The 18,784-nt window shown below is 47.0% G+C and overlaps 5 protein-coding genes across 5 annotated transcripts; 2 read left to right on the top strand and 3 right to left on the bottom strand.

The window, feature by feature from the left end:
* Positions 1 to 858: 858 nt before the first annotated feature.
* Positions 859 to 2,098, top strand: IWZ02DRAFT_508462 (uncharacterized protein; the record flags this gene model as incomplete). The annotated part of the gene is made up of 3 exons (XM_066770448.1): positions 859 to 914; positions 972 to 1,107; positions 1,197 to 2,098. The coding sequence occupies 3 exons, from the start codon at positions 859 to 861 to the stop codon at positions 1,983 to 1,985; spliced, it is 981 nt and encodes a 326-aa protein (XP_066619352.1). The 3' UTR covers positions 1,986 to 2,098.
* A 634-nt stretch (positions 2,099 to 2,732) lies between these two features.
* IWZ02DRAFT_80690 (uncharacterized protein) lies at positions 2,733 to 5,714 on the bottom strand. The gene is made up of 3 exons (XM_066771249.1): positions 5,704 to 5,714; positions 5,429 to 5,648; positions 2,733 to 4,567 (listed from the first exon to the last, which is right to left on the bottom strand). The coding sequence occupies exons 2-3, from the start codon at positions 5,435 to 5,437 to the stop codon at positions 2,813 to 2,815; spliced, it is 1,764 nt and encodes a 587-aa protein (XP_066619351.1). The 5' UTR covers positions 5,438 to 5,648; positions 5,704 to 5,714; the 3' UTR covers positions 2,733 to 2,812.
* A 228-nt stretch (positions 5,715 to 5,942) lies between these two features.
* Positions 5,943 to 6,996, bottom strand: IWZ02DRAFT_80626 (uncharacterized protein). The gene is made up of 5 exons (XM_066771248.1): positions 6,925 to 6,996; positions 6,708 to 6,870; positions 6,391 to 6,555; positions 6,049 to 6,161; positions 5,943 to 5,980 (listed from the first exon to the last, which is right to left on the bottom strand). Exons 2-5 carry the CDS (start codon positions 6,750 to 6,752, stop codon positions 5,974 to 5,976), a joined length of 330 nt encoding a protein of 109 aa, XP_066619350.1. The 5' UTR covers positions 6,753 to 6,870; positions 6,925 to 6,996; the 3' UTR covers positions 5,943 to 5,973.
* A 122-nt stretch (positions 6,997 to 7,118) lies between these two features.
* Positions 7,119 to 8,680, bottom strand: IWZ02DRAFT_493698 (putative pre-mRNA splicing factor; the record flags this gene model as incomplete). Its single annotated transcript, XM_066769958.1, has 2 exons — positions 7,119 to 7,411; positions 7,459 to 8,680. 2 exons carry the CDS (start codon positions 8,678 to 8,680, stop codon positions 7,119 to 7,121), a joined length of 1,515 nt encoding a protein of 504 aa, XP_066619349.1.
* Positions 8,681 to 9,561: 881 nt separating this feature from the next.
* On the top strand, positions 9,562 to 12,482 carry IWZ02DRAFT_493697 (dolichyl-phosphate-mannose-protein mannosyltransferase; the record flags this gene model as incomplete). Its single annotated transcript, XM_066769957.1, has 4 exons — positions 9,562 to 9,806; positions 9,865 to 10,154; positions 10,206 to 11,953; positions 12,003 to 12,482. The coding sequence occupies 4 exons, from the start codon at positions 9,562 to 9,564 to the stop codon at positions 12,480 to 12,482; spliced, it is 2,763 nt and encodes a 920-aa protein (XP_066619348.1).
* Positions 12,483 to 18,784: the final 6,302 nt, after the last annotated feature.

Genomic DNA, 18,784 nt, shown 5'->3' with positions numbered 1-18,784 from the left:
CAGTGGTGGCTTGTTGTGCGAAATCAGGGGAAGCCAACAGCTTTTTGACACTGCGAACTCCCGAGAGACAGCACAGGCCCAGGTTAGCACGGATTGTCAGCACATTCACCTTGCACATTCACCTTGCGCTCCAATTCCTCGCAGAAGCCAACGACTGAGGGATCAGCTCCTCTGCCGTCCTCTTGTTGTGAGCCAACGCAAAAGTCCAACGCAGCAGGCCAGACTGATTCTCTTCGCTTCCATAGAACCACGAACGATGCATTTTTGGCTTCGTGGGTTTCGAGCACAGACACTGCTCGCAGGGAGGGCGTCTGGTACTGGCTAATTCAGTCGAGGCTTCGTTCGCCAACGCCATCGGCCTCGTCCGAGAGAAAACCAACGCCCCTGGCGCCTACTACCAACACCCCCGCTCAATCTGCTACATACTCAGTGCATCCAACCATGAACTCTACGACAGTCGACGTCTTCCTGTCTGTTGCAGATAATCAGAGAGAAACTTGAATAGCTGGTGTTTATGACTCCACTGAAAATAGCCCAAAGTCAAGACCATCGGGCACAGCGTGTCGCGCTCTCCACATCGCGATAGCGGCTCCCATTGGTGATCTAGATGATGCGTGTAGCTAATAGAAGCGCTTAACATACCACATTCGAGACAGGGCTACGTTTTCCGAGCGCTGATTTTGGTACAAAGCTCCGATAGAAGGCTTCTAAATGACCGCGACAAGGACTATTCTTTTGCGCAACCTCAGTATGGAGACGGAAGAGACCATGCCTGACGAAAAAGTCCGCCAAGCCACTGCGGAAGAGTAGTGGTATAAGGATGAGCCTGGCTTTTTTAGACATCTTGGACTGTCTCTAATGAAGGGTGCTTCAAGATCTGATGGTGTGAATAAGCAATACTCCCGGATGGGAAGGTTTGTAGCCCTTCACAAAGTGCCTAGTTTGGACACTTGCTTATGTTGCAATCTTAGTTTTCTTGATAAAAAGGACTTCTCAGACATGACTGTGTCCGATTCCACCGGCAGGAAATTTCACGTGCACAAAGTCATCCTGAGTTCGGCGAGTATACTTCTGGCAAATATGATTGAGCGTCTGTCCGGCCCTAAGGTGAGTTTGATTCTATCGACTCTAGACACAAAAGACTTCTTAGTCTTCTTCTCAATATCTCGAGCTCTGCTGAAAAGAGGTCTACATAGGGTTCCAAGCAAGTGAACCTTGAAATGGAAAACCACCGTCCAGAAGTTGTCGAGCAGGGCCTTTTCTGCATATACAACCAGCATTACAACGTACCATTGGATCTGCGGACATTCCATGAGCAACCCCGACCCAAGGAAGAAGGTGAAGACCTCAGACATCAGATTCTTTTCAACACCGAAGTCTACGCCTTCGCATCGTCAAACGTCATTCCTCAAGTGCGAGACTTTGCTTTCAAAAAAATCGTTTTCGATCTGCCTCAAGAGGCAATCTACCACCCACAAGACTTGCCGGGGCTTTTGATGCGGATGTGCAAGATCATGCCAGAAGAAAAGAAGGGATCTGAAAGCATACCTATAGCCATCAGCGATGTCCACTCTGCACTGTGCACTGTCTGCTCAGCCAAGATCGAAGTCTTCCTGAAAGACGAAGAATTCCAGAAACGCTATCCTCGGGTCTTTCTCGACGGCGTCCAACAACTGGCAGGATCGAGAGTCATTGGTCTAGACTCTCTGCATCTCGATGACAATGGCGAACCATACTCTTCACACAACCCAGAGGAAACGGCCTATGCAAACCAGGTCGAAGTCTTGCTGAACAACAAGGATTTGCGCATAAAGAACCCTGTCACGTTCTACAATTGCATCAAGACGGTCGCCCGTCTTAGGTGCCATTGCACGAGTTGTCGCTATCGTCACTGGGGCGACGACCGCGTCCTCAACCGCGCCACAGAAGAAAAGAGGATCAATGACCAGATTCAGCGGAAGAAACCGTCAGAATTCCAGCAGTAGACGACTTCCCGCGGTCCCCATCCCTTTGCAATTTCCGATTCTGTTTGTTTCTTTCATCTCGCTCAGTCACTCGCTTTACCTCTCGGCGCTTCTTACAACCTGAAAACCCATGTAAATAGCAGACACACTCATTGAAATACACCAGACCTTTCTGCTGCCCATACTGCTCACTCTATTTCCTCTGGTGATATCCGTGATTATAGAGGCCCCGTTCTCGCTGTTTCCGATGTTCAGGCCCAGCAGAACAAGCGCTTTGCGCCATCTGTTCCAAACAAAAGAACAAGTTCAGAAACAGGGCATGAGATCAGCCCCGAAGAAGAAATTCGAGATGGTGGAGGAGAAGCAGCAAAGACAGAAAGGCTATAGTGGGTACCGAATATCAGATTAAAAAGTGAAGAAAGTTACCTATGCAGAAGAGAATGAAAACCAGCATCTCCCTCTCCCCTCGGTCACCCTTGTCCATGAGTCCGCCCGCACAACCAAGAGACCTTACAGGGCGAGCAAAGGACTAGGGTAATGAAGCTTTTCGATGCCAACCAACCGATCTTCCAAAATGTTTCAAAAAAAAATAAAAAATAAAAAATAAAAGCACAAGGCTATGCATTTCAATATCACCAACTTGCCTACCCGGGCTGCAAACCAAGAGCATTGACGTCTTTGTCCCCATCCTCAGAACGGGTAAGATGCCGATAAAAGCAATGGCAGTAGATAGGCTGCCGGGAAAGATATCTCCACTATGGATTCCTTCCCTGCTCTTCCGTGTCTTCACCCCATTCTTTCTCCGCCCAGATGTCTTGAAGGTAGCCACATCTGCACGGCTTCAGATTCTAACTACGACTTTCACGCTCCAGCTGCGCCTCAAGGCTGCCGAACAAGTCTATTTCGTCATGACCGTCCTTTTCCTGCTTTGGAGCCGCCTGCTGCCGATGCTCCTCGGCGCCGCCGGCCTCGGCCTGCGGTTCGGGTTCCGCGGGCGGCTGTTCGGTGGTCGTAGTCTCAGACGGAGCGGGAGTATCGGGTGCAGGCGCAGGCACATCGGCCGTCTCGGTGGTCTCTTTGATGCCACTTTCACCCTCGCCAGCCACAGCGTCGTCGCCTTGTGCTTGATTCGAGTCTTGGATCTCGCCGGCTGGCTGCAGAGGCATCTCCTCGCCTTCGCCTTCTTCAATTTTGACATCCTGTGCGCTTTGATCTTGATTCTGCTCCCCAGCCTCTGTATCCGCCTTTTCCTCACCAGTTCCACCCTCTGCACCCTGTGTCATGTTCTGAACTTCTGGTTGAGCTGGTGCCGCGCTGCCGGCCCTCGCGCTTGCACTTCGACTCTTGGTCCTCCTGGCTGGCGGTGGTGTCGCGGTTTCTGCTCCACTTGCTTGCGACTCTCCGTGTGCCGCAGAAGCAGAGCCTTGACGACTACCCGAACTTCCAGCATTTTGGGTGGAGGCGGCGAGGGGCAAGTCTGGGGAGCTGGATTGACCACGTAGTTCAGTCTGTTCTACGTCCATGGCATCTGCGGGGCGTTTCTGGGGAACGATCGGGCCGCTTGCATCAGGTTGTTGCTGGTCCTGGGACTGATTTGATGGAGCATGTGCAGTGTTGTCTTCGTTTTTAGGGTTGTTGTTCGCATTCGCGGCGGCAGGTGTAGGTGACATTTCACCCTCGTCGCGATCATCATCGCTGTCACTGCCTTCTTCACCGTCTTCGCCTTCGTCATCATCACCTTCATGCATGGGCGTGTCCTCGCCCGTCGCTGGCGTGCCCTCTTGTTTGATAGCCGGCTCGCCACCCTCAGTGCCTGAGGCTGTGCCAGCAGCGGAGTCGCCAGGTTGGAACATGACCTTCTTGCGACCACGGCCAGGGCCCTTTTTGGGCTTTCTGCGAGGTGGTGGAGGCCGTCGGCGAGGAGGCGTGGATTGCAGGAGATCATTGGCTACTACGACGCCCTCGGAGTTTACTACACCAACGCCCTCGACTACGGTCCCTGGAGCAGCTTCTTCGGGCGCGGCCTCTTTCATCTCGACGTCTTCTTCCACGAGTTCACCTTCGACTCGGTGCCCTTCTGGCACTAGCACCTTGTAGACATGGACACTGCCGTCGGCATCGGTGCGTTTGACTTTTGTCTCCCTCATAGGGACGTTGGAAGTAGCTCCGTCGGTGGCATTTGCGGTATATGCAGATGGCAATCCTTTTCGCCGCTTAGCCAGATATTCTCGTTCAGGCTCTTCGACATTCCGCGGAACTTGAGACCATTTCTTGGCAACGAAGCCCACGCGCGCCTCTTTTGGCTCTTCGCCTTCTTCGCCCTCTTTTTCCTTCTCTTCCTCTTCAGGCGGGGTGGGGAGCTTGTACAGCGTGCCTGCACGGGCTGCACGTAATAATAGTTGAGAATGTTCGGGTAGTAGGTTAGAGTCACGAGGCATGGGGGGCTCTGGCCACCCGTCTTTCGACTGTGACTCTTGGATTGCGGCAGTCGATGGGTCGACTAATGTGTCGGCTAGTCGCCACTGACGGATAGGCAAGCCCTCAAATACGTCATGATCGATTTGGCTACGACCTGAGCGGTTGGAGCGACCACTCGGCCTGAACTACTAGAAGTCAGCAACCGCACATCCTTGTTTTTAAATGAATGAAAAGGCTGCTGGAGTCAGAACGATATTATCGCAATGGCTCGACCTGGACCTGGATAATCTGGATTGAAAGGGACGATCCTGATGTTGGCCCAGCAAAAGTCCGTTGACGAAGGAATCCTGGAAGAACGATGGAGTTGATTTTTAATGCAACAAACAAGCGATGTTGCTACTGGGAGCACTGTAGCAGTCTGGATAGTCTTCAGGTGCAGGACAGCTGGTAGAATGACTGGGAGCTAGTCTCGCTTGGACTCGTTGGCTCTAAGTTGACTCGGCAATGTATCTGACAGTCCTTTCATACTCAACTGTGACACCAGACAACGTGCAACAATTCATGCCAACTGCATGGTGGGCTCAATGACCTCCTGTGTATTGCAATTTCCATGGCAGAGGATGACTGCCCAGTGAATTTGCAGAAGGTAGAGCAAACGTACTCCTTGGTGCCAGATGCGGCTTCTCTAGTCGTAGAATGAAGAGGTGCTCCACGTCCAGACAGACCCAAGAAGCGTAACGAGTTGGCGTGCTAAATCACACGGCGCTGCCGTAGAGAGAGATAAACACGTGGGGGAGGAAAATCTCCGGTCTATGCGATTCCCAACATGGACGAAAGATTGCGAATGACGAAAGAAAAGTGACGCAATGAAAGCAGGTTCGATGGTCCAATGGAGCGCGTGAAGGGACGGAGAAAACAGTAGCGATCCAGTCCAGTCCAATCCAGTCCAGAAAAAGAGGGAGGTCCAGGTAGAAGCCAGGATCCGAGACCATTGCGATGTTCCTCGGCACAGCAAGAGGCTTGGGAAGGGGAAGATCGTGACTTACAGGCGCCATTTGCTGAATGTAGGTAGTGTCGTAGTGGAGCCTCTTGCAGCGCGCAATCAGTCAGGTCAGTAATGAAATTCGACAAGAATAATGGCGGCTGATGCTGGTAAGCGGTGCGGTGGGCACAACTCGGAGTTGATCGCACGTGTCGTTGGAGGTGTTGCGGTGTTGCCGTTCGGCCTGGCGGCTCGAAAGCTGCGACTTTGGTCCGTGCACCGTGCTGCCCTGACTCAGCTGCTGGCTCTCAGCCGTGGCCTGGCTCTATGAAAACTCACCCTTTGGATCGAGAAGTGCAATTCACAGCTGGTTGTTCAAGATATGTAGAGGAGAGGACTTTTGCCACGCATGCTTTCATCGAAAGCCTATGTACTCCTGCGCCGTCCAGCTAGATCATATTGATACATTCTGCATATTGCGAGGTCAACCAACCCTGCGCACGAACCGAGCTCCGTCAACAGGCACGCCTCCGGAATTTGGCGCCTGAGGGGTGTAGCACCCAAAGATCCACTCAGATCTGTCTCGTCCGTGTAAAGCTTCAATCCCATCTATGCACTAAGTTAATCAGTGTCTTCGGTGAATTGCAGCTGTGCGCTGTCGGTTTGGAGCGCCGGAAGACGTACCCCATGTCCTTCTGCCTCACAATTCCCCCATCTTTGCCCGTTTGCTTGCCGGCCTTGCCGCCCTCCACCACTAATCGATCGAACTGGAAAAATTGGCTGACGACGGTTTGTCTCTGTGTTGGTCGCGGTCAGCCATAGATCAGACAAGCGCACTGTGCTGCTACGGCCAATGTCGGCACGCGGGATCATCAGATGCGATATCTTCATGCCGGATGCACTGTGTTCTCGTCGGCATTTCGATATTCATTTGCAGGAGCAGCAACGTGTTTCCCTGACTCTTCCTGCTTCAACCGCATTCTCGTAACCCTTGAAGATTTTGGGAAAATGAATGCCAAGACCTACCTTCAACACCTGAAGCTCTTTGAGACCCTTTTGTATCGCCTCTTGTATTGCGCGGTCGTCTTTCAACTTTTGGTTCTCGCGGAAGGCGTCCCTAGTTCGGCGTAATGCGTACTCGCGGAAATTATAGGCAGCAAATTGGCGGGCTTGACGGACGAGGGAGCGATACTGTCACAGAGTGTGCGTCAGCCAAAGATCGAATGGAGAGCGAAAATGGCCTGGAATAGCGAGGTAGATGACGTCTGGAGAGCTTAGGCGCGAAAAGATGACGACCTAGAGTCACTCTTCCTCGCGGTAGCTAGGGTTCACGGCGGGCTTACCAAAGATCGTGCCTGCATTGCCGTGTCTGTTGCGACGGAAGCCATTTTGTCAACGGAGTGGCTCTCGATCGCAGAGTTGAGAAGTTGGGGCGGGATTGCGACAGAGACGATGTGGCGGAGGTCGCGAAGATTATGTCATGGGCAAAAGAGCTGGCAGCGCGCGCTAGCGCAGATTAAATCCGTGCGTAACGGACTTAAGATGTGACATGAAGCTCACTTTTCTGAAATCGTCGCTATTTGCATGTTCGTCCCCTACGTTCCGTGGTATCTGCAATGCGCCCTTCTATGACAGTCGTACACTATCCGCAAAGGCCTCGTTAGCCCATAGTCCCAAAATCATCTAGAAGACCCGCAACAAAACCCCATGCCGTCAACGCCTTCTTCCACGCAAACCCAAGATCATCTCTGAGCTCACTGCTTGTACTTTTGGTGAATCTGTCTGATTTGCTCCTCCACAGGCATGCCCTGGAGCTGCGCCTGGTTGGGAGTCTGTTGGCCATCATATGAGCCTGAAGCCACACGCTTCCTCCTGGCTTCTTCCTCGGGACTAATTCGAGCACCAGTGACTGGATCGAAGATATCGTCACGCTGGCTCGCCAGACGCTTCAGATTGTCAGCCACATCCTGCGTGGAGAGATTGGTCGTCGAGTAGCGAGCATCAGCCTTTGCTTTCTGCTCTTTCCAGCGCGGGTCGAGCATTTCAACTGCAACATGTTAGCGACAAGTGTGGCGAGCGTGGAACTGAAATTACTTCTCATGTGCTGGTCAATCTCATCAATTGGAATCATTTGACCGCAAATGCTACACTTGGTCAACTGGCCAGTGTTGCGCTTGGCTTGAGCGCGAGGAACATAGTCGTTCCTGATCCGCATCTGCGACGGGGCAGCCTTTGCTGCAGCCTGAGCCTGCTTGGCGCGCTCCCTCTCCTCTTGCCTTTGGCGAGTGAGGCGTTCCTCTTCATCTTCCTGTGGCGGCGCGGCAGGGTATCCGGCAGCCATCGGAACCGGAGGCGGAGGATGGACCGGAAGTTGTGGCGGCTGGGGCGTGTACGCAGCGGGAGTGTGACTCCACTGAGAGAAGTCCTCGTCGGGCATCGCTTCCTCAATGCGCATGTTGGACGGGCGAAGGGACATGGCCGCCTTTTGCTCAAGCGACGCAGATTGCAGGTCGGCGAGAGATGTGGGTGGGGGGAGGTCGGTCTGGTCGTCGGCCTCGGTGAAGAGAACGGTCTCAACGACGACAAAGTCGTGCCAGTCAATTTCTGCGTAAGCAATCTTTTCCTGCTGCTCCTCGGCTTCCTTCTTTTGCTTCTGCTGCTCTTGGTACCTGACCCATTCGGCGCGCGCCTTTGCTTTCTCCAGCATGTTGAATTTGTTGTTGACATTCTCCTGCAATTGTGCCTTGCGCTGTTGCTCGCCCTCTGCGTCGAGGAGTAGCTTGTACTGCTCAACCAAGCGGTTGAAGAACTGGTAGAGACTGTGCTGCGGGCGCAGGAAGTCGAATTGGTAATTGCTGGCCTCCTTCTGTGCGAGGGCGGTGGAAAAGGAGCGTCCGTTCTTGGCGGCGAAGAGAGCCGTTAGTTTGATGACATCCAAGTCCTGCGCATTAATGTTTGGCATACGCGCAGAGAAGTGGAACTCGGGCGGTTCCTTGGGGCCCTGTGGGACTGGGGCCTGCGGAGCACCATTCTCGCCAACACGGCCTGCCGATACGTCTGTACCGCGGCCGGCCTTGATCTCCTCAACACGCCACCGGTAATATGGATGGTATTCGTCTTTGGGGTCGAGAAAGGAAAACTTGTTGCTGGTGGGATCTTTGGCGCGGATGCGCTCTTCGAAGACAGCACCATTGCGGACGACGTAGCCGGCAGTCTTTTCGAGGACGACACGAACTTCTTTGGGAGGTAGAATGACGCCCTCGGGGGGTTTGCGCACGGCGTCGAGGATGGCAGCTTCCTTGGCGTGGGCGTCCATGGTGAGGGGTGAGCCGGCGGCTCGGGCAGCGCGTGGGGAGGGGAGAGTGCAGGCGGGTGTTGGAGGCGCGTCGGGAAGATGTTGATGGCGTACAGGTTGACTTTGATCTCGTGATGTGGATGGCGTGCAATGCAATGCTGCATCCACAGCACAGCACAACAGCAGAGAGAAGCCGCGGGCCGCCGCTAACGTCGGGTCTCCCTCCCGTCGGGTCAGGTCAGGTCGGGCGTCGTCGTCCGGGGCCGGAGCTCCGTGTCCGTGTGTGTGTGTGTGTGTGTGTGTGTGTGTGTGCGCGTGTGCCTTGATGCCTCGTCTCCTTCATGCTGGCCAGCCTTACCAGGAAGCATGCTGGAATGCCACAAACAAACCCCTTCTCCTCCTGCGCTGCCGTTGTTTCATGCACCAAGCATTTTGCAAAAGAAACAACAATCTTCCGACGACAAAAAACCATCACCGGCCGCATTCACGTGCCCACACCCCCTCTCTAGCCTCTGCAACGATACCTTACGCCCCCGCTCGTCGAGTTGCTGGGCCGCGGCGGCCATCACTATTTTTTGGGCGTGGGACGCGCAAGGTGGCCTCCCTTGTGGAGCTCAAAAGCAAGGGCCACATTCGCCCAAAGACACCTCTCCACCCCTAGCAGCTAAAGGCTCGCGTCCCTCCATCGCGACTCCTCCGCGGCCAAGTGTCCTTCTTCCACATTCTTGTCCCTCTTTTCACCTCTTTTTCTCCCCGTCGAGCGCGACTCCTCGACGCCGCGACCACTCAACCGCCACCTCCGCTCTCCTAGCTGCCTGCTACTGCCAAGCCGTAGCATGCTTGTCGTCTCGGTTCAGCCTCAACTATAACTCAATCTCTGAGCTTCCACCCCGACAAACGTCATGGGCTCAGAAAAGGGCCTCCTCAAAGCAGATTCGCCGCCCCGCGGCCGGAGCAAGTCGCCTTCGGCCAACGGCAATGGCAAGCTCAAGGCGCGCAGTTACACCTCCGAAGGTGTCAAGGACAACGACATCACCAAGCTCCCTGCCTCGGACTGGCAGCTGCTTGGTCTCCTCACCCTCGTTGCTGCCGGCGTGCGGTTGTTTAGAATCTATCAGCCCGGTAGCGTTGTATTTGACGAAGTCCAGTAAGCACAGCCTTGCCTTCCTCGACAGATTGGTACATCTCTGACCGCGTTCTCGCAGCTTTGGCGGCTTCGCATCCAAGTATATCAAGGGCAAGTTTTTCATGGACGTACATCCACCGCTTGCGAAACTCCTCATAACGCTGGCGGGATGGTTGGCCGGATTCGATGGCGAATTCGACTTCAAGGATATTGGAAAGGACTACATTGAGCCTGGCGTTCCCTATGTCGCCATGCGCCTTCTTCCCGCAATCATGGGTGTCTTGACCATTCCGACCATGTTTTTGACGCTCAAGTCCTTCGGCTGCAAATCCAACATTGCGGCGCTTGGTGCCGGTCTACTCATTTTTGGTAGGGGATAGATGATGCGGCTTTCCAAAATGCGCAACTGACAAGTTCCAGAAAACGGCTTCGTCACCCAATCTCGCCTGATCCTGCTCGACTCGCCCCTGGTCATCTTTACGGCATTCACTGCGCTATTCTGGGCTTCTTTTGTAAACCAGCACGAACAGGGCCCCTCCAAGGCCTTCAAGCCCGCTTGGTGGACGTATCTCGCCCTGACGGGTCTTGGACTCGGCGCAACTGTGAGCGTGAAATGGGTTGGCCTGTTCACAATTGCATGGGTGGGCAGCTTGACTGCTATCCAGATGTGGGTTCTTTTGGGTGACCCGCAACATGTCACGCCGCGTCTCTGGTTCAAGCACCTCTTTGCGCGCGTCTTTTGTCTCATCGTTATCCCAATTGCCTTTTACGTCGGCATGTTTGCGATTCACTTCATCTGTCTTGTCAACCCCGGCGAGGGAGATGGCTTCATGTCTGCCGAGTTCCAGGCGACGCTCAACACCAAACAAATGGCCGAGGTCCCTGCAGATGTCGCCTTTGGAAGCCGCGTATCGATCCGCCACCACAACACGCAGGGTGGTTATCTCCATTCTCATCCGCACATGTATCCCACCGGCAGTAACCAGCAGCAAATCACCCTGTATCCCCACAAGGACGAGAACAACTTGTTCCTCATCGAGAACCAGACCCAGCCGATCCTGCCCGACAACAGAACCATTCCTGGCCCCACTGCCTGGGATGCTTTGGATCCTGCCTGGGTCGAGGACGGCTCCATCATCAAGCTCTACCACGTCACCACAGACCGCCGTCTCCACTCCCACGACGTCCGTGCTCCCGTCACTGAGGCCGACTGGCAGAACGAAGTCTCTGCATACGGCTACGAAGGTTTCGAGGGTGATGCGAACGATTTGTTCAAGGTCGAAATCATTCCTTGGATGTCTGACGGTGACAAGGCCAAGAAGCGGTTGCGGACCATTGAGACCAAGTTCAAGCTTGTCCACATCATGACTGGTTGCACTCTCTTCTCACACAAGGTCAAGCTTCCTGATTGGGGTTACGAGCAGCAAGAAGTCACTTGTGCAAGGGGCGGAACTCTGCCCAACAGCGTCTGGTACATTGAACAGAACCTTCATCCCAAGCTTGGTGCCGATGCCGAAAAGGTCAACTATAAGAATCCTGGCTTCTTCGGTAAATTCTGGGAGCTCCAGAAGGTCATGTGGAAAACGAATGCTGGTCTCGTTGAGTCTCACGCCTGGGACTCTCGTCCTCCGTCTTGGCCGATCCTCCAGCGCGGTATCAACTTCTGGGGACAAAACCACCGCCAGATTTATCTCATTGGAAACCCTCTGGTTTGGTGGTCATCGACCGCCGCGGTAGTTTTTTACCTAATTTTCAAGGGCCTCGCCGTTATCCGTTGGCAACGTGGTTACAAGGATTACAAGAGCACGACTGTCAAGCGGTTCGACTACGAAGTCGGCATGATTCTCCTGGGATGGTTCTTCCACTATTTCCCATTCTATCTGATGCAGCGTCAACTCTTCTTGCACCACTACTTCCCGGCGCTTTACTTTGCCATCATGGGTCTGGCGCTGACCTACGACTTTATCACCAACCGCTTCTCTGGCCTCGGATTGAAGGAGCGCCCCATGATTGGCCAGACTGGTGCCATTGTATTCTTGGCGGCTAGCATCGTCGTGTTCACCATTTACGCACCATTGACTTACGGAAACGCCTGGACCAAGAGCCACTGCAAGTCCGCCAAGCTGTTTGACAAGTGGGACTGGGACTGCAACACTTTCCACGACAGGGTAAGTAGTCATACTATTGCATGACGACTTGTTTCCTAACGTTTCGCAGTATGACGAGTACGGCCCGCTCTGGGTCCCAAAGCCGTCCGAGACTGCGGTTCCTACCGCCCAGCCCGAGGTCCCCGGTGTGCAGGGAGAGAAGAAGGAGCCTGCTGTCAGCCCACCGCCGCCTGTTGACCGCCAAGTCGTCGATGAAAAAGTTGAATACCGCGACGAAAATGGCAACATTCTCAACGAGGACCAAGTCAAGGCGCTCGAGGGTAAGGTCAGCTTCAAGACGCGCTACGAGACGCGGACGCGTCTTGTGGACTCTGCGGGCAACGAGGTGAACCAGGGGGGCGTGGCGCCTCCCCATCCAGACGTGCAGGGCCAAAACCCGGAGACGATTGAGAAGCCAGCGGACGGAGCGCGTCAGGAGCCCTTGGCCGTACCTGTCAGCAAGGACAAGGAGAAGGAGGCAAGCGTCGAGAAAGAGGACAAGGGAAAGCCTCGGCCAGCGAGCGAACCTAGGGAGGCGACGAAGCAGTAAGGCATCCTCCGGTCTCGTATCTGCCGTTGGTTTCCCGAAAGTTCCCTCTCTTTCTCACCAAACGTGTTGCCATAATCCTGTCCTGCTGAAATCCATATATCTCTTTATAAATCATGACATGCATCTCATGCGGCGTGCTCCGCTCTGTTGGTGTTCCGTCTCCTCGCCTTCTCGATTCTTTATCCTCTTTTTTGATAAACCAAAATCGCCTTGAAGGATACTATCCCCATGTAATCGTCGCTTTGTAGCATCTGGAATGTGAGAGTTGGTTTAGTCAATCAAGGGGCTGGGCTACGCTAGGCTAGGCGTAGGCTGTGTTCTTCTTCGACGATAAATCACCTCATTTCAATTCATTGTCCATCTATATCATCATATCTGTTGTGCAATTGTTAGTGTTAACGCTAATGTTGTAAAAATATCATCTAAGGTCACTGTCGTCGTTGCGGTTTCCGGGTCATTAGGTACCGGTAAGGCCGTTGGACAGCTTCGCCATGCTTCGTTTCTACTTGCCACTAGGCGCGTAGCCATCCAGCTAGAAGTTGCAGGGTACTACATAGAAAATATGTAGACCGCCGATAGTAGAAGACGCGCTATCGACGAAGAAGCCCCTACGGAGGATGTAAAAGACCGAGTAGTAGTGAATTTATTTATTTATTTAGTTTAACGTCCCTCTAGAGTTAAAGACTATAAGAGATGAGGGTCTAAGACCCTAATAGTCTAGTAGCTATATAAACTATAGTCCTCTAACCTCTTTAAAGAGAGAGAGAGAATCTATACCTCTTTAGCTTTTCCTTTATAGTAGAGAATTTAATAATTATGATTAGATAATTTAGGCTAAGCCCTTATAGGTATATTACCTAGTAGGTAATATATAAAAGGAGAAAGGAGTAACTATAGTTAATAAAAGAGATAAAAAGAGAAAAGTAGAAGAGTAGTCTAGGGGGGTCTTCTATAGGTCTCTTTAGCCTACTAGTACACTATTTAGTATATAGAGTATATAAAGGACTAGAAGGGGGCTAGTTAGGTTTTTATAATATAAAAGAAATAGTAAGGAGAGTAGTAGATAACTTCTTTTAGGGAAGAGAGAGAGAAAAGGAAGGGTTTTAAAGAGAGGAGGTTAAGGGGGATGTCTAGGGGGGTAGGAAAGACGGGGATGTAGTACCTCTACCCTTAGGTATTAGCTAGTAATAAATAGGCCATTTTAAATAGCCTTATTTGCCTTAGATTTAGTAGAAAAACTAAGAGAAATAGAAGAAAATATTACGGCACTAAGTAGATTAGATCGTGCTAATTACTAATAATTAATAGGTAAGGAGTAAGAGTAGTTATTTTAAGGCTGGCTAGTAAATAACTATTACTCCTTAATCTAACTAACTACGGCTAGTATATATATAAGCCTAAAACTCCTAATACCTAAACACTATAACTTAGTAGTAATAGTAGTATAGCCTACTTATTTATAATACCCCCCCTCCTAATAAATAATGTCCTTATTATTTAGTTAGTTATCTAGCTAATTAGTAGCTATAGCCCTAGGTAATGCTTATAATACTTTATAATAACATTATACGCGCTATTAAACTTACTATTATCCGCGTTATAAAACGTTAGGTTAGGAGGATAATTAGCCTAGTTAACTCTAAACTAGAGCCTCCTATTAGCTAGTATCTAGTAGTCTATAATTTCCTTAACCTCCTATTTAGTATCCTTATTATTATCTTATAAGGCCGGTGCGTTAGTAGGCTATTAGCTAGGTAATAGGTTATTACTAGTAATAATTAGTTATAAGATATTAAACTTATTATTAGGATATAAACCTATAGGTAGTTATAATATTACCTAGTTACTATAAATATTAATAACTTAATATAGTCTATTATTATATTAGTCTAGCGTAGTAGCCTAGCTAGTTATAGTATAGATATGTATATATTTACCTAGCTTAATAATGTGTTATTACTAGTAGTAGTTCGCTTATACGGCTATTTATTATTATATAATAGTTAGGCTTCATCTTATCTTATCCTATACCTATTATATAGTATAGGTAATAGCCTAAGTAACATTTAATTAAATAGCCTACGCATCTATAATTAGACTATAGATACTATAGATACTATAGATAGCTACTTTAGTATTAAAGTTAAATCTTAGCTTATATCTATTATAAATAAAGAATAGTAAGTAGCTATTAAGGCTCTTATATAGTATACTATTAGCTATAAACTACGTAATAGATAGTAGTAGTACCTAGTTATCTTAATAGAACCTAATAAACCGCTATAAGTAGTTTTTAAGGTCTTAATTAGCCTACTTAGTCTAGCTATTAGTCTAGGGGTAATAACTAGTAGATAGCTTAAGGCTAATACTAGTAATTTAGGTAAGTCTAGCCTATAAGTAGGATATAAATTAGCTACTATAATCTAAGATGATTAAGAGAGGAAACCTATAAATAGTAAATATATAGTCTATAAGCGCCTATATAGTAGCTTCTACTATAGTCCTATTATTAGTAGTATCTATAGTAATAAAGTGCTATAGCTTACTAAACTAGTTATAAATAACTAGTATTATATTAGCGTCCTTACTATAGGGTAGGAGACTAATAAAGTCTATAAAAATATACTACTATAGCTATAATAGGATTAGTAATAGCTATAGGCATCCTAAGATAGCTAGGTAAGCCTTATAAATATAGATATAGGCTAGGTAGTTATTAATAACCTAGGAGATAAGTAAGATAAGATATAGAAACTAAAACTATAGTATAAGTAGGTTCTATAGCTAAGTATAACGTAGATAGCTAGTTAGTTACTACTTATAGATATATTAGATAAGGAGTAGTCTAAGATCTAATAGGATAATAAGGTATCTATCTATAAATACATTTTCCTACCTATTAATAGTAAAGGGTAAGTTAGGTTTATCTACCTATCTCCTCTACTTATTCATCTTAGGTATATCTACTATATTAGTAGTAAGTAGTTATTTTAGGAGTAAGTTATTATAGGGGTCTTTACTAGGGTTAACTATAATAGAAGAGAGCTCCTATACCTTATAGGTACTAGTAGATAGGTAATCTAGTAGTAGGAGGATTTAGTTTTATATATAGTACTAGGAGTTATTAGTACTAGGGTAATCTTAGTAGTAATAAGTAAGAGTATCTACTTTAATATTAGCGCGGCTAGGGTAATATATAATCTTAAAGTTATATTTAGTAAGGAGCTTAGCCTAGTAGGCCTAGTATTAAGTAAGCTACTTTATTATAGTAAAGTACTATGTTATAGTATAGATGATTCACATATAACTAATAATATCGACCTCTAAATTTTCCGCTAAGACTAGTACTATTTAAAAGAGCGTAGTTAATATACCTATATCCCTAACTCTTACCTTCTTACCTATAGGTGCTATCTTACTATAAGGAGGAGAAGGTAGGTAAAATAGGGGTAAAAACTTATACCCCCTATACCTCTATGAATACTACTCTAATTAAGACGAAATCTATACTAAATAAAAGAGCACATTTAGTTCTTACTATACTAATACTTATATCATTAAAATACATTAAGGATTAGGCGTAGGAGAGGGAAATTAAATTTTTCATCCTACTAATAATCCTTAGCTCCCTACTAAAGAGCCGTACCTTACTTTAGAGCCGTACCTAGTACTAACATCTAGTTATGTAACTAAAGTCTTAAGTAGGCCGGATTAGGAAGATTAGGGCACTATTAGACTCATCTTAGTAGGATGAATATAATAGTATGCTTAGAATATTTTTATTCTACTATCTTCCCCCTAAAACCCCCTAAAAAGATAAAAAATAAGAAAAAACTAATAAAAAACGCCCGCTTTACTAGTTCTCTAAGTAACTAGCTCCTACTAAGTAATATAATTATTTATTTATAGCTTAGTATGAGATTTAGTACCGTAGGGGGTCGAATTAAGTAGTAATAATAATGTATTTAGTATAGATATTAGACGAAACCTTAGTTTATAAGGTTTCATCTATGAAGGGCTTTTTATATGTCCTTACTTAAACGTACGGCCCTATTTAGGTCCTAGTTAGTAGCTACTAGGCCCCGCCCTAATCCCTAATCTCTAGTAGGGTCCGTAGGTATTAGTATTACACTACCCCCCCTTTAAAAAGGGCTATTCCTAGTCTATTATCCCTAGTTTCTTCTAGGGTTATCTAATAGGTTAGAGTGGAGTAGCTATCTAGTTAGCGCTAAGTAGCTAGTATAGAGTAGCCTAAGGCTAGTAGCTAGAGTTTATTATACGGATAGGTAGTATTATTATACCTAATTCTATTTTCTTTATATTCTTTATTATTAGTTATGTAGTTTATGTATAGACACCTAGGTAATAGCTTATAAGTATAGAGTTAGTAGCGGTTAGCGGTGTATAAATGAGTTTATTAGTCTAGCCTACTACTCTTCCTTTCTTACTATCCTCTATAGCTATTCTAGCCCTATCTCTTATAGTAACCTTTATTATAGCCCCTCCCTATCTTATGTATAAGGGGGTCTATAGCTACCTAGTTTATTTCTAACCTTAGCTACTATTAAATTATCCTACCTACGCGTATTATCTTTATTACTAGTCTAGGGTGCTAATAGGTAACCCTTTAGCTCCTACTCTAAAGCTATAGGTCTCCTCTTATAAGTAGAAGGCACCTAGTAGCTCCTCTAGGGGTAATACTAGTACTTCATCCTCTAGTATTTATAAGCCTTAGGCTTACTTATAGTAAGTAGCTAAGGTAGGTCTTCCTCTTAATTACTACTAATAGTATTTTAGGGACCCTCTAGTTATCTAGACCTAGATTAATATATTATTTATTAGCTATAAAGCGCTAACTAGTAGGAGTAGTAAGTACGCCTATTATGCTACTATAGCTAATTAGTATAAATAGGTATACTATTTAGATGCTATTTAGGGCCTATACTAATAGCTACTAGTAGATTAATAAGTATTTTCACCATATAGTAAAGATTATACTAGAGGAGCGTGAGTACTTAATGAACTATACTATTCTTACTATTATGTATAATGAGTTAGAACCTTATTATTAGACCCGGTTATAGACCTAGGCTGCTTATTCATCTTCTACCCCCCTAGTTACTAGTAGTATAGTAGCTACTCCCCTACTAGTAGTCTATACTTAGGCTAAGCTAGACTATACCTATAACCTCTTAGATAGAGATACCTATAATGCTATAGCTCTAGCCTAGTAAGATATATTTATATATCCCTTAGCCTTATAGTTTAGCTACCTAAATATGCTAGAATATATAGCCTAGAACTATACTAAGGCTGTAGGTAGTAGTATAAAGAGTAAGGGGGTTATACTAGTAGAGTTAGGTTACTATTATTATATGAGTTACTATGCTATATAGGAGCATTAGAAGGTAAGTTATCACTATTTTACCCTTAATTAGGTACCTATTAGCTAACCTATATTAGAATACTAGTAGCCTCTTTAGTCCTAATAAGCCTACTAATATTATTATAAATAAGGAGTTAGAGTAGTTATAGTTATTATATGTATATATTACGCCTACCTATTATAATACTCTCTACTATAGTAGCTAAGCTAGGTTCTTATCTCTATAAGATTTATTTATACTAGTTAGGTATCTTCCTTTTCTTAGTTCCTATTTCTTTTAGGTTCTAGTTAGTAGAGTTTTTAGGTCCTTTTTAATACCCTTATAGTAATTAAGGTCTTTTTACGGGTGTAATTTAGTAGAAGTAGTCTACTTATATTAGGTTACGGTGGCTAAGTTTATAGGATAGTCTCTAAGGTATACTTATTCTTATCTAATACTTACTCTTACCTATTACTCCCTATAATCTATCCTATACTCCTTTCTAAACTAATATATCTATATTATTACTTAAGCCGCTGCTTAAGTTATCTCCCTATTCCCTTAGGGTACTACTAGTATCCTTTTAGGCTCTAAAGGGGTCCCTTATAGCTACTACTAGTCCCTTAGGTTTATTTCTTAACCCTAGGGGTTATCCTTAGCCTTACTTTATAGGGCCTACTAGGGCTAACCTATTAGCTACCCTTTTAGATGCTATTCACTTATATTTAGCTAGGTTTTTAGAAATATTATGGGTAGACTTATACATGTCTATTATCTCTTAGTAGTTATCTAGGCCATCCTTATATATCTATTTATTAAATTCATTCCTATAGCCTATCTACTTAATATAGTACTATACCCCTCTAGGAGTAAGTTTATAGTCTATAATAGTTTCTACTTCCTAGTACTTATCTCCCTTATTATTAATCTTAATAG

Source organism: Phyllosticta citriasiana (assembly GCF_038021145.1).
Source record: "Phyllosticta citriasiana strain CBS 120426 chromosome Unknown IWZ02scaffold_14, whole genome shotgun sequence".
In the NCBI taxonomy this organism is placed as follows: domain Eukaryota; kingdom Fungi; phylum Ascomycota; class Dothideomycetes; order Botryosphaeriales; family Phyllostictaceae; genus Phyllosticta; species Phyllosticta citriasiana.
The sequence above is the reverse complement of the archived record's forward strand: the minus strand, read 5'-3'. Positions and strand labels throughout refer to the sequence as shown.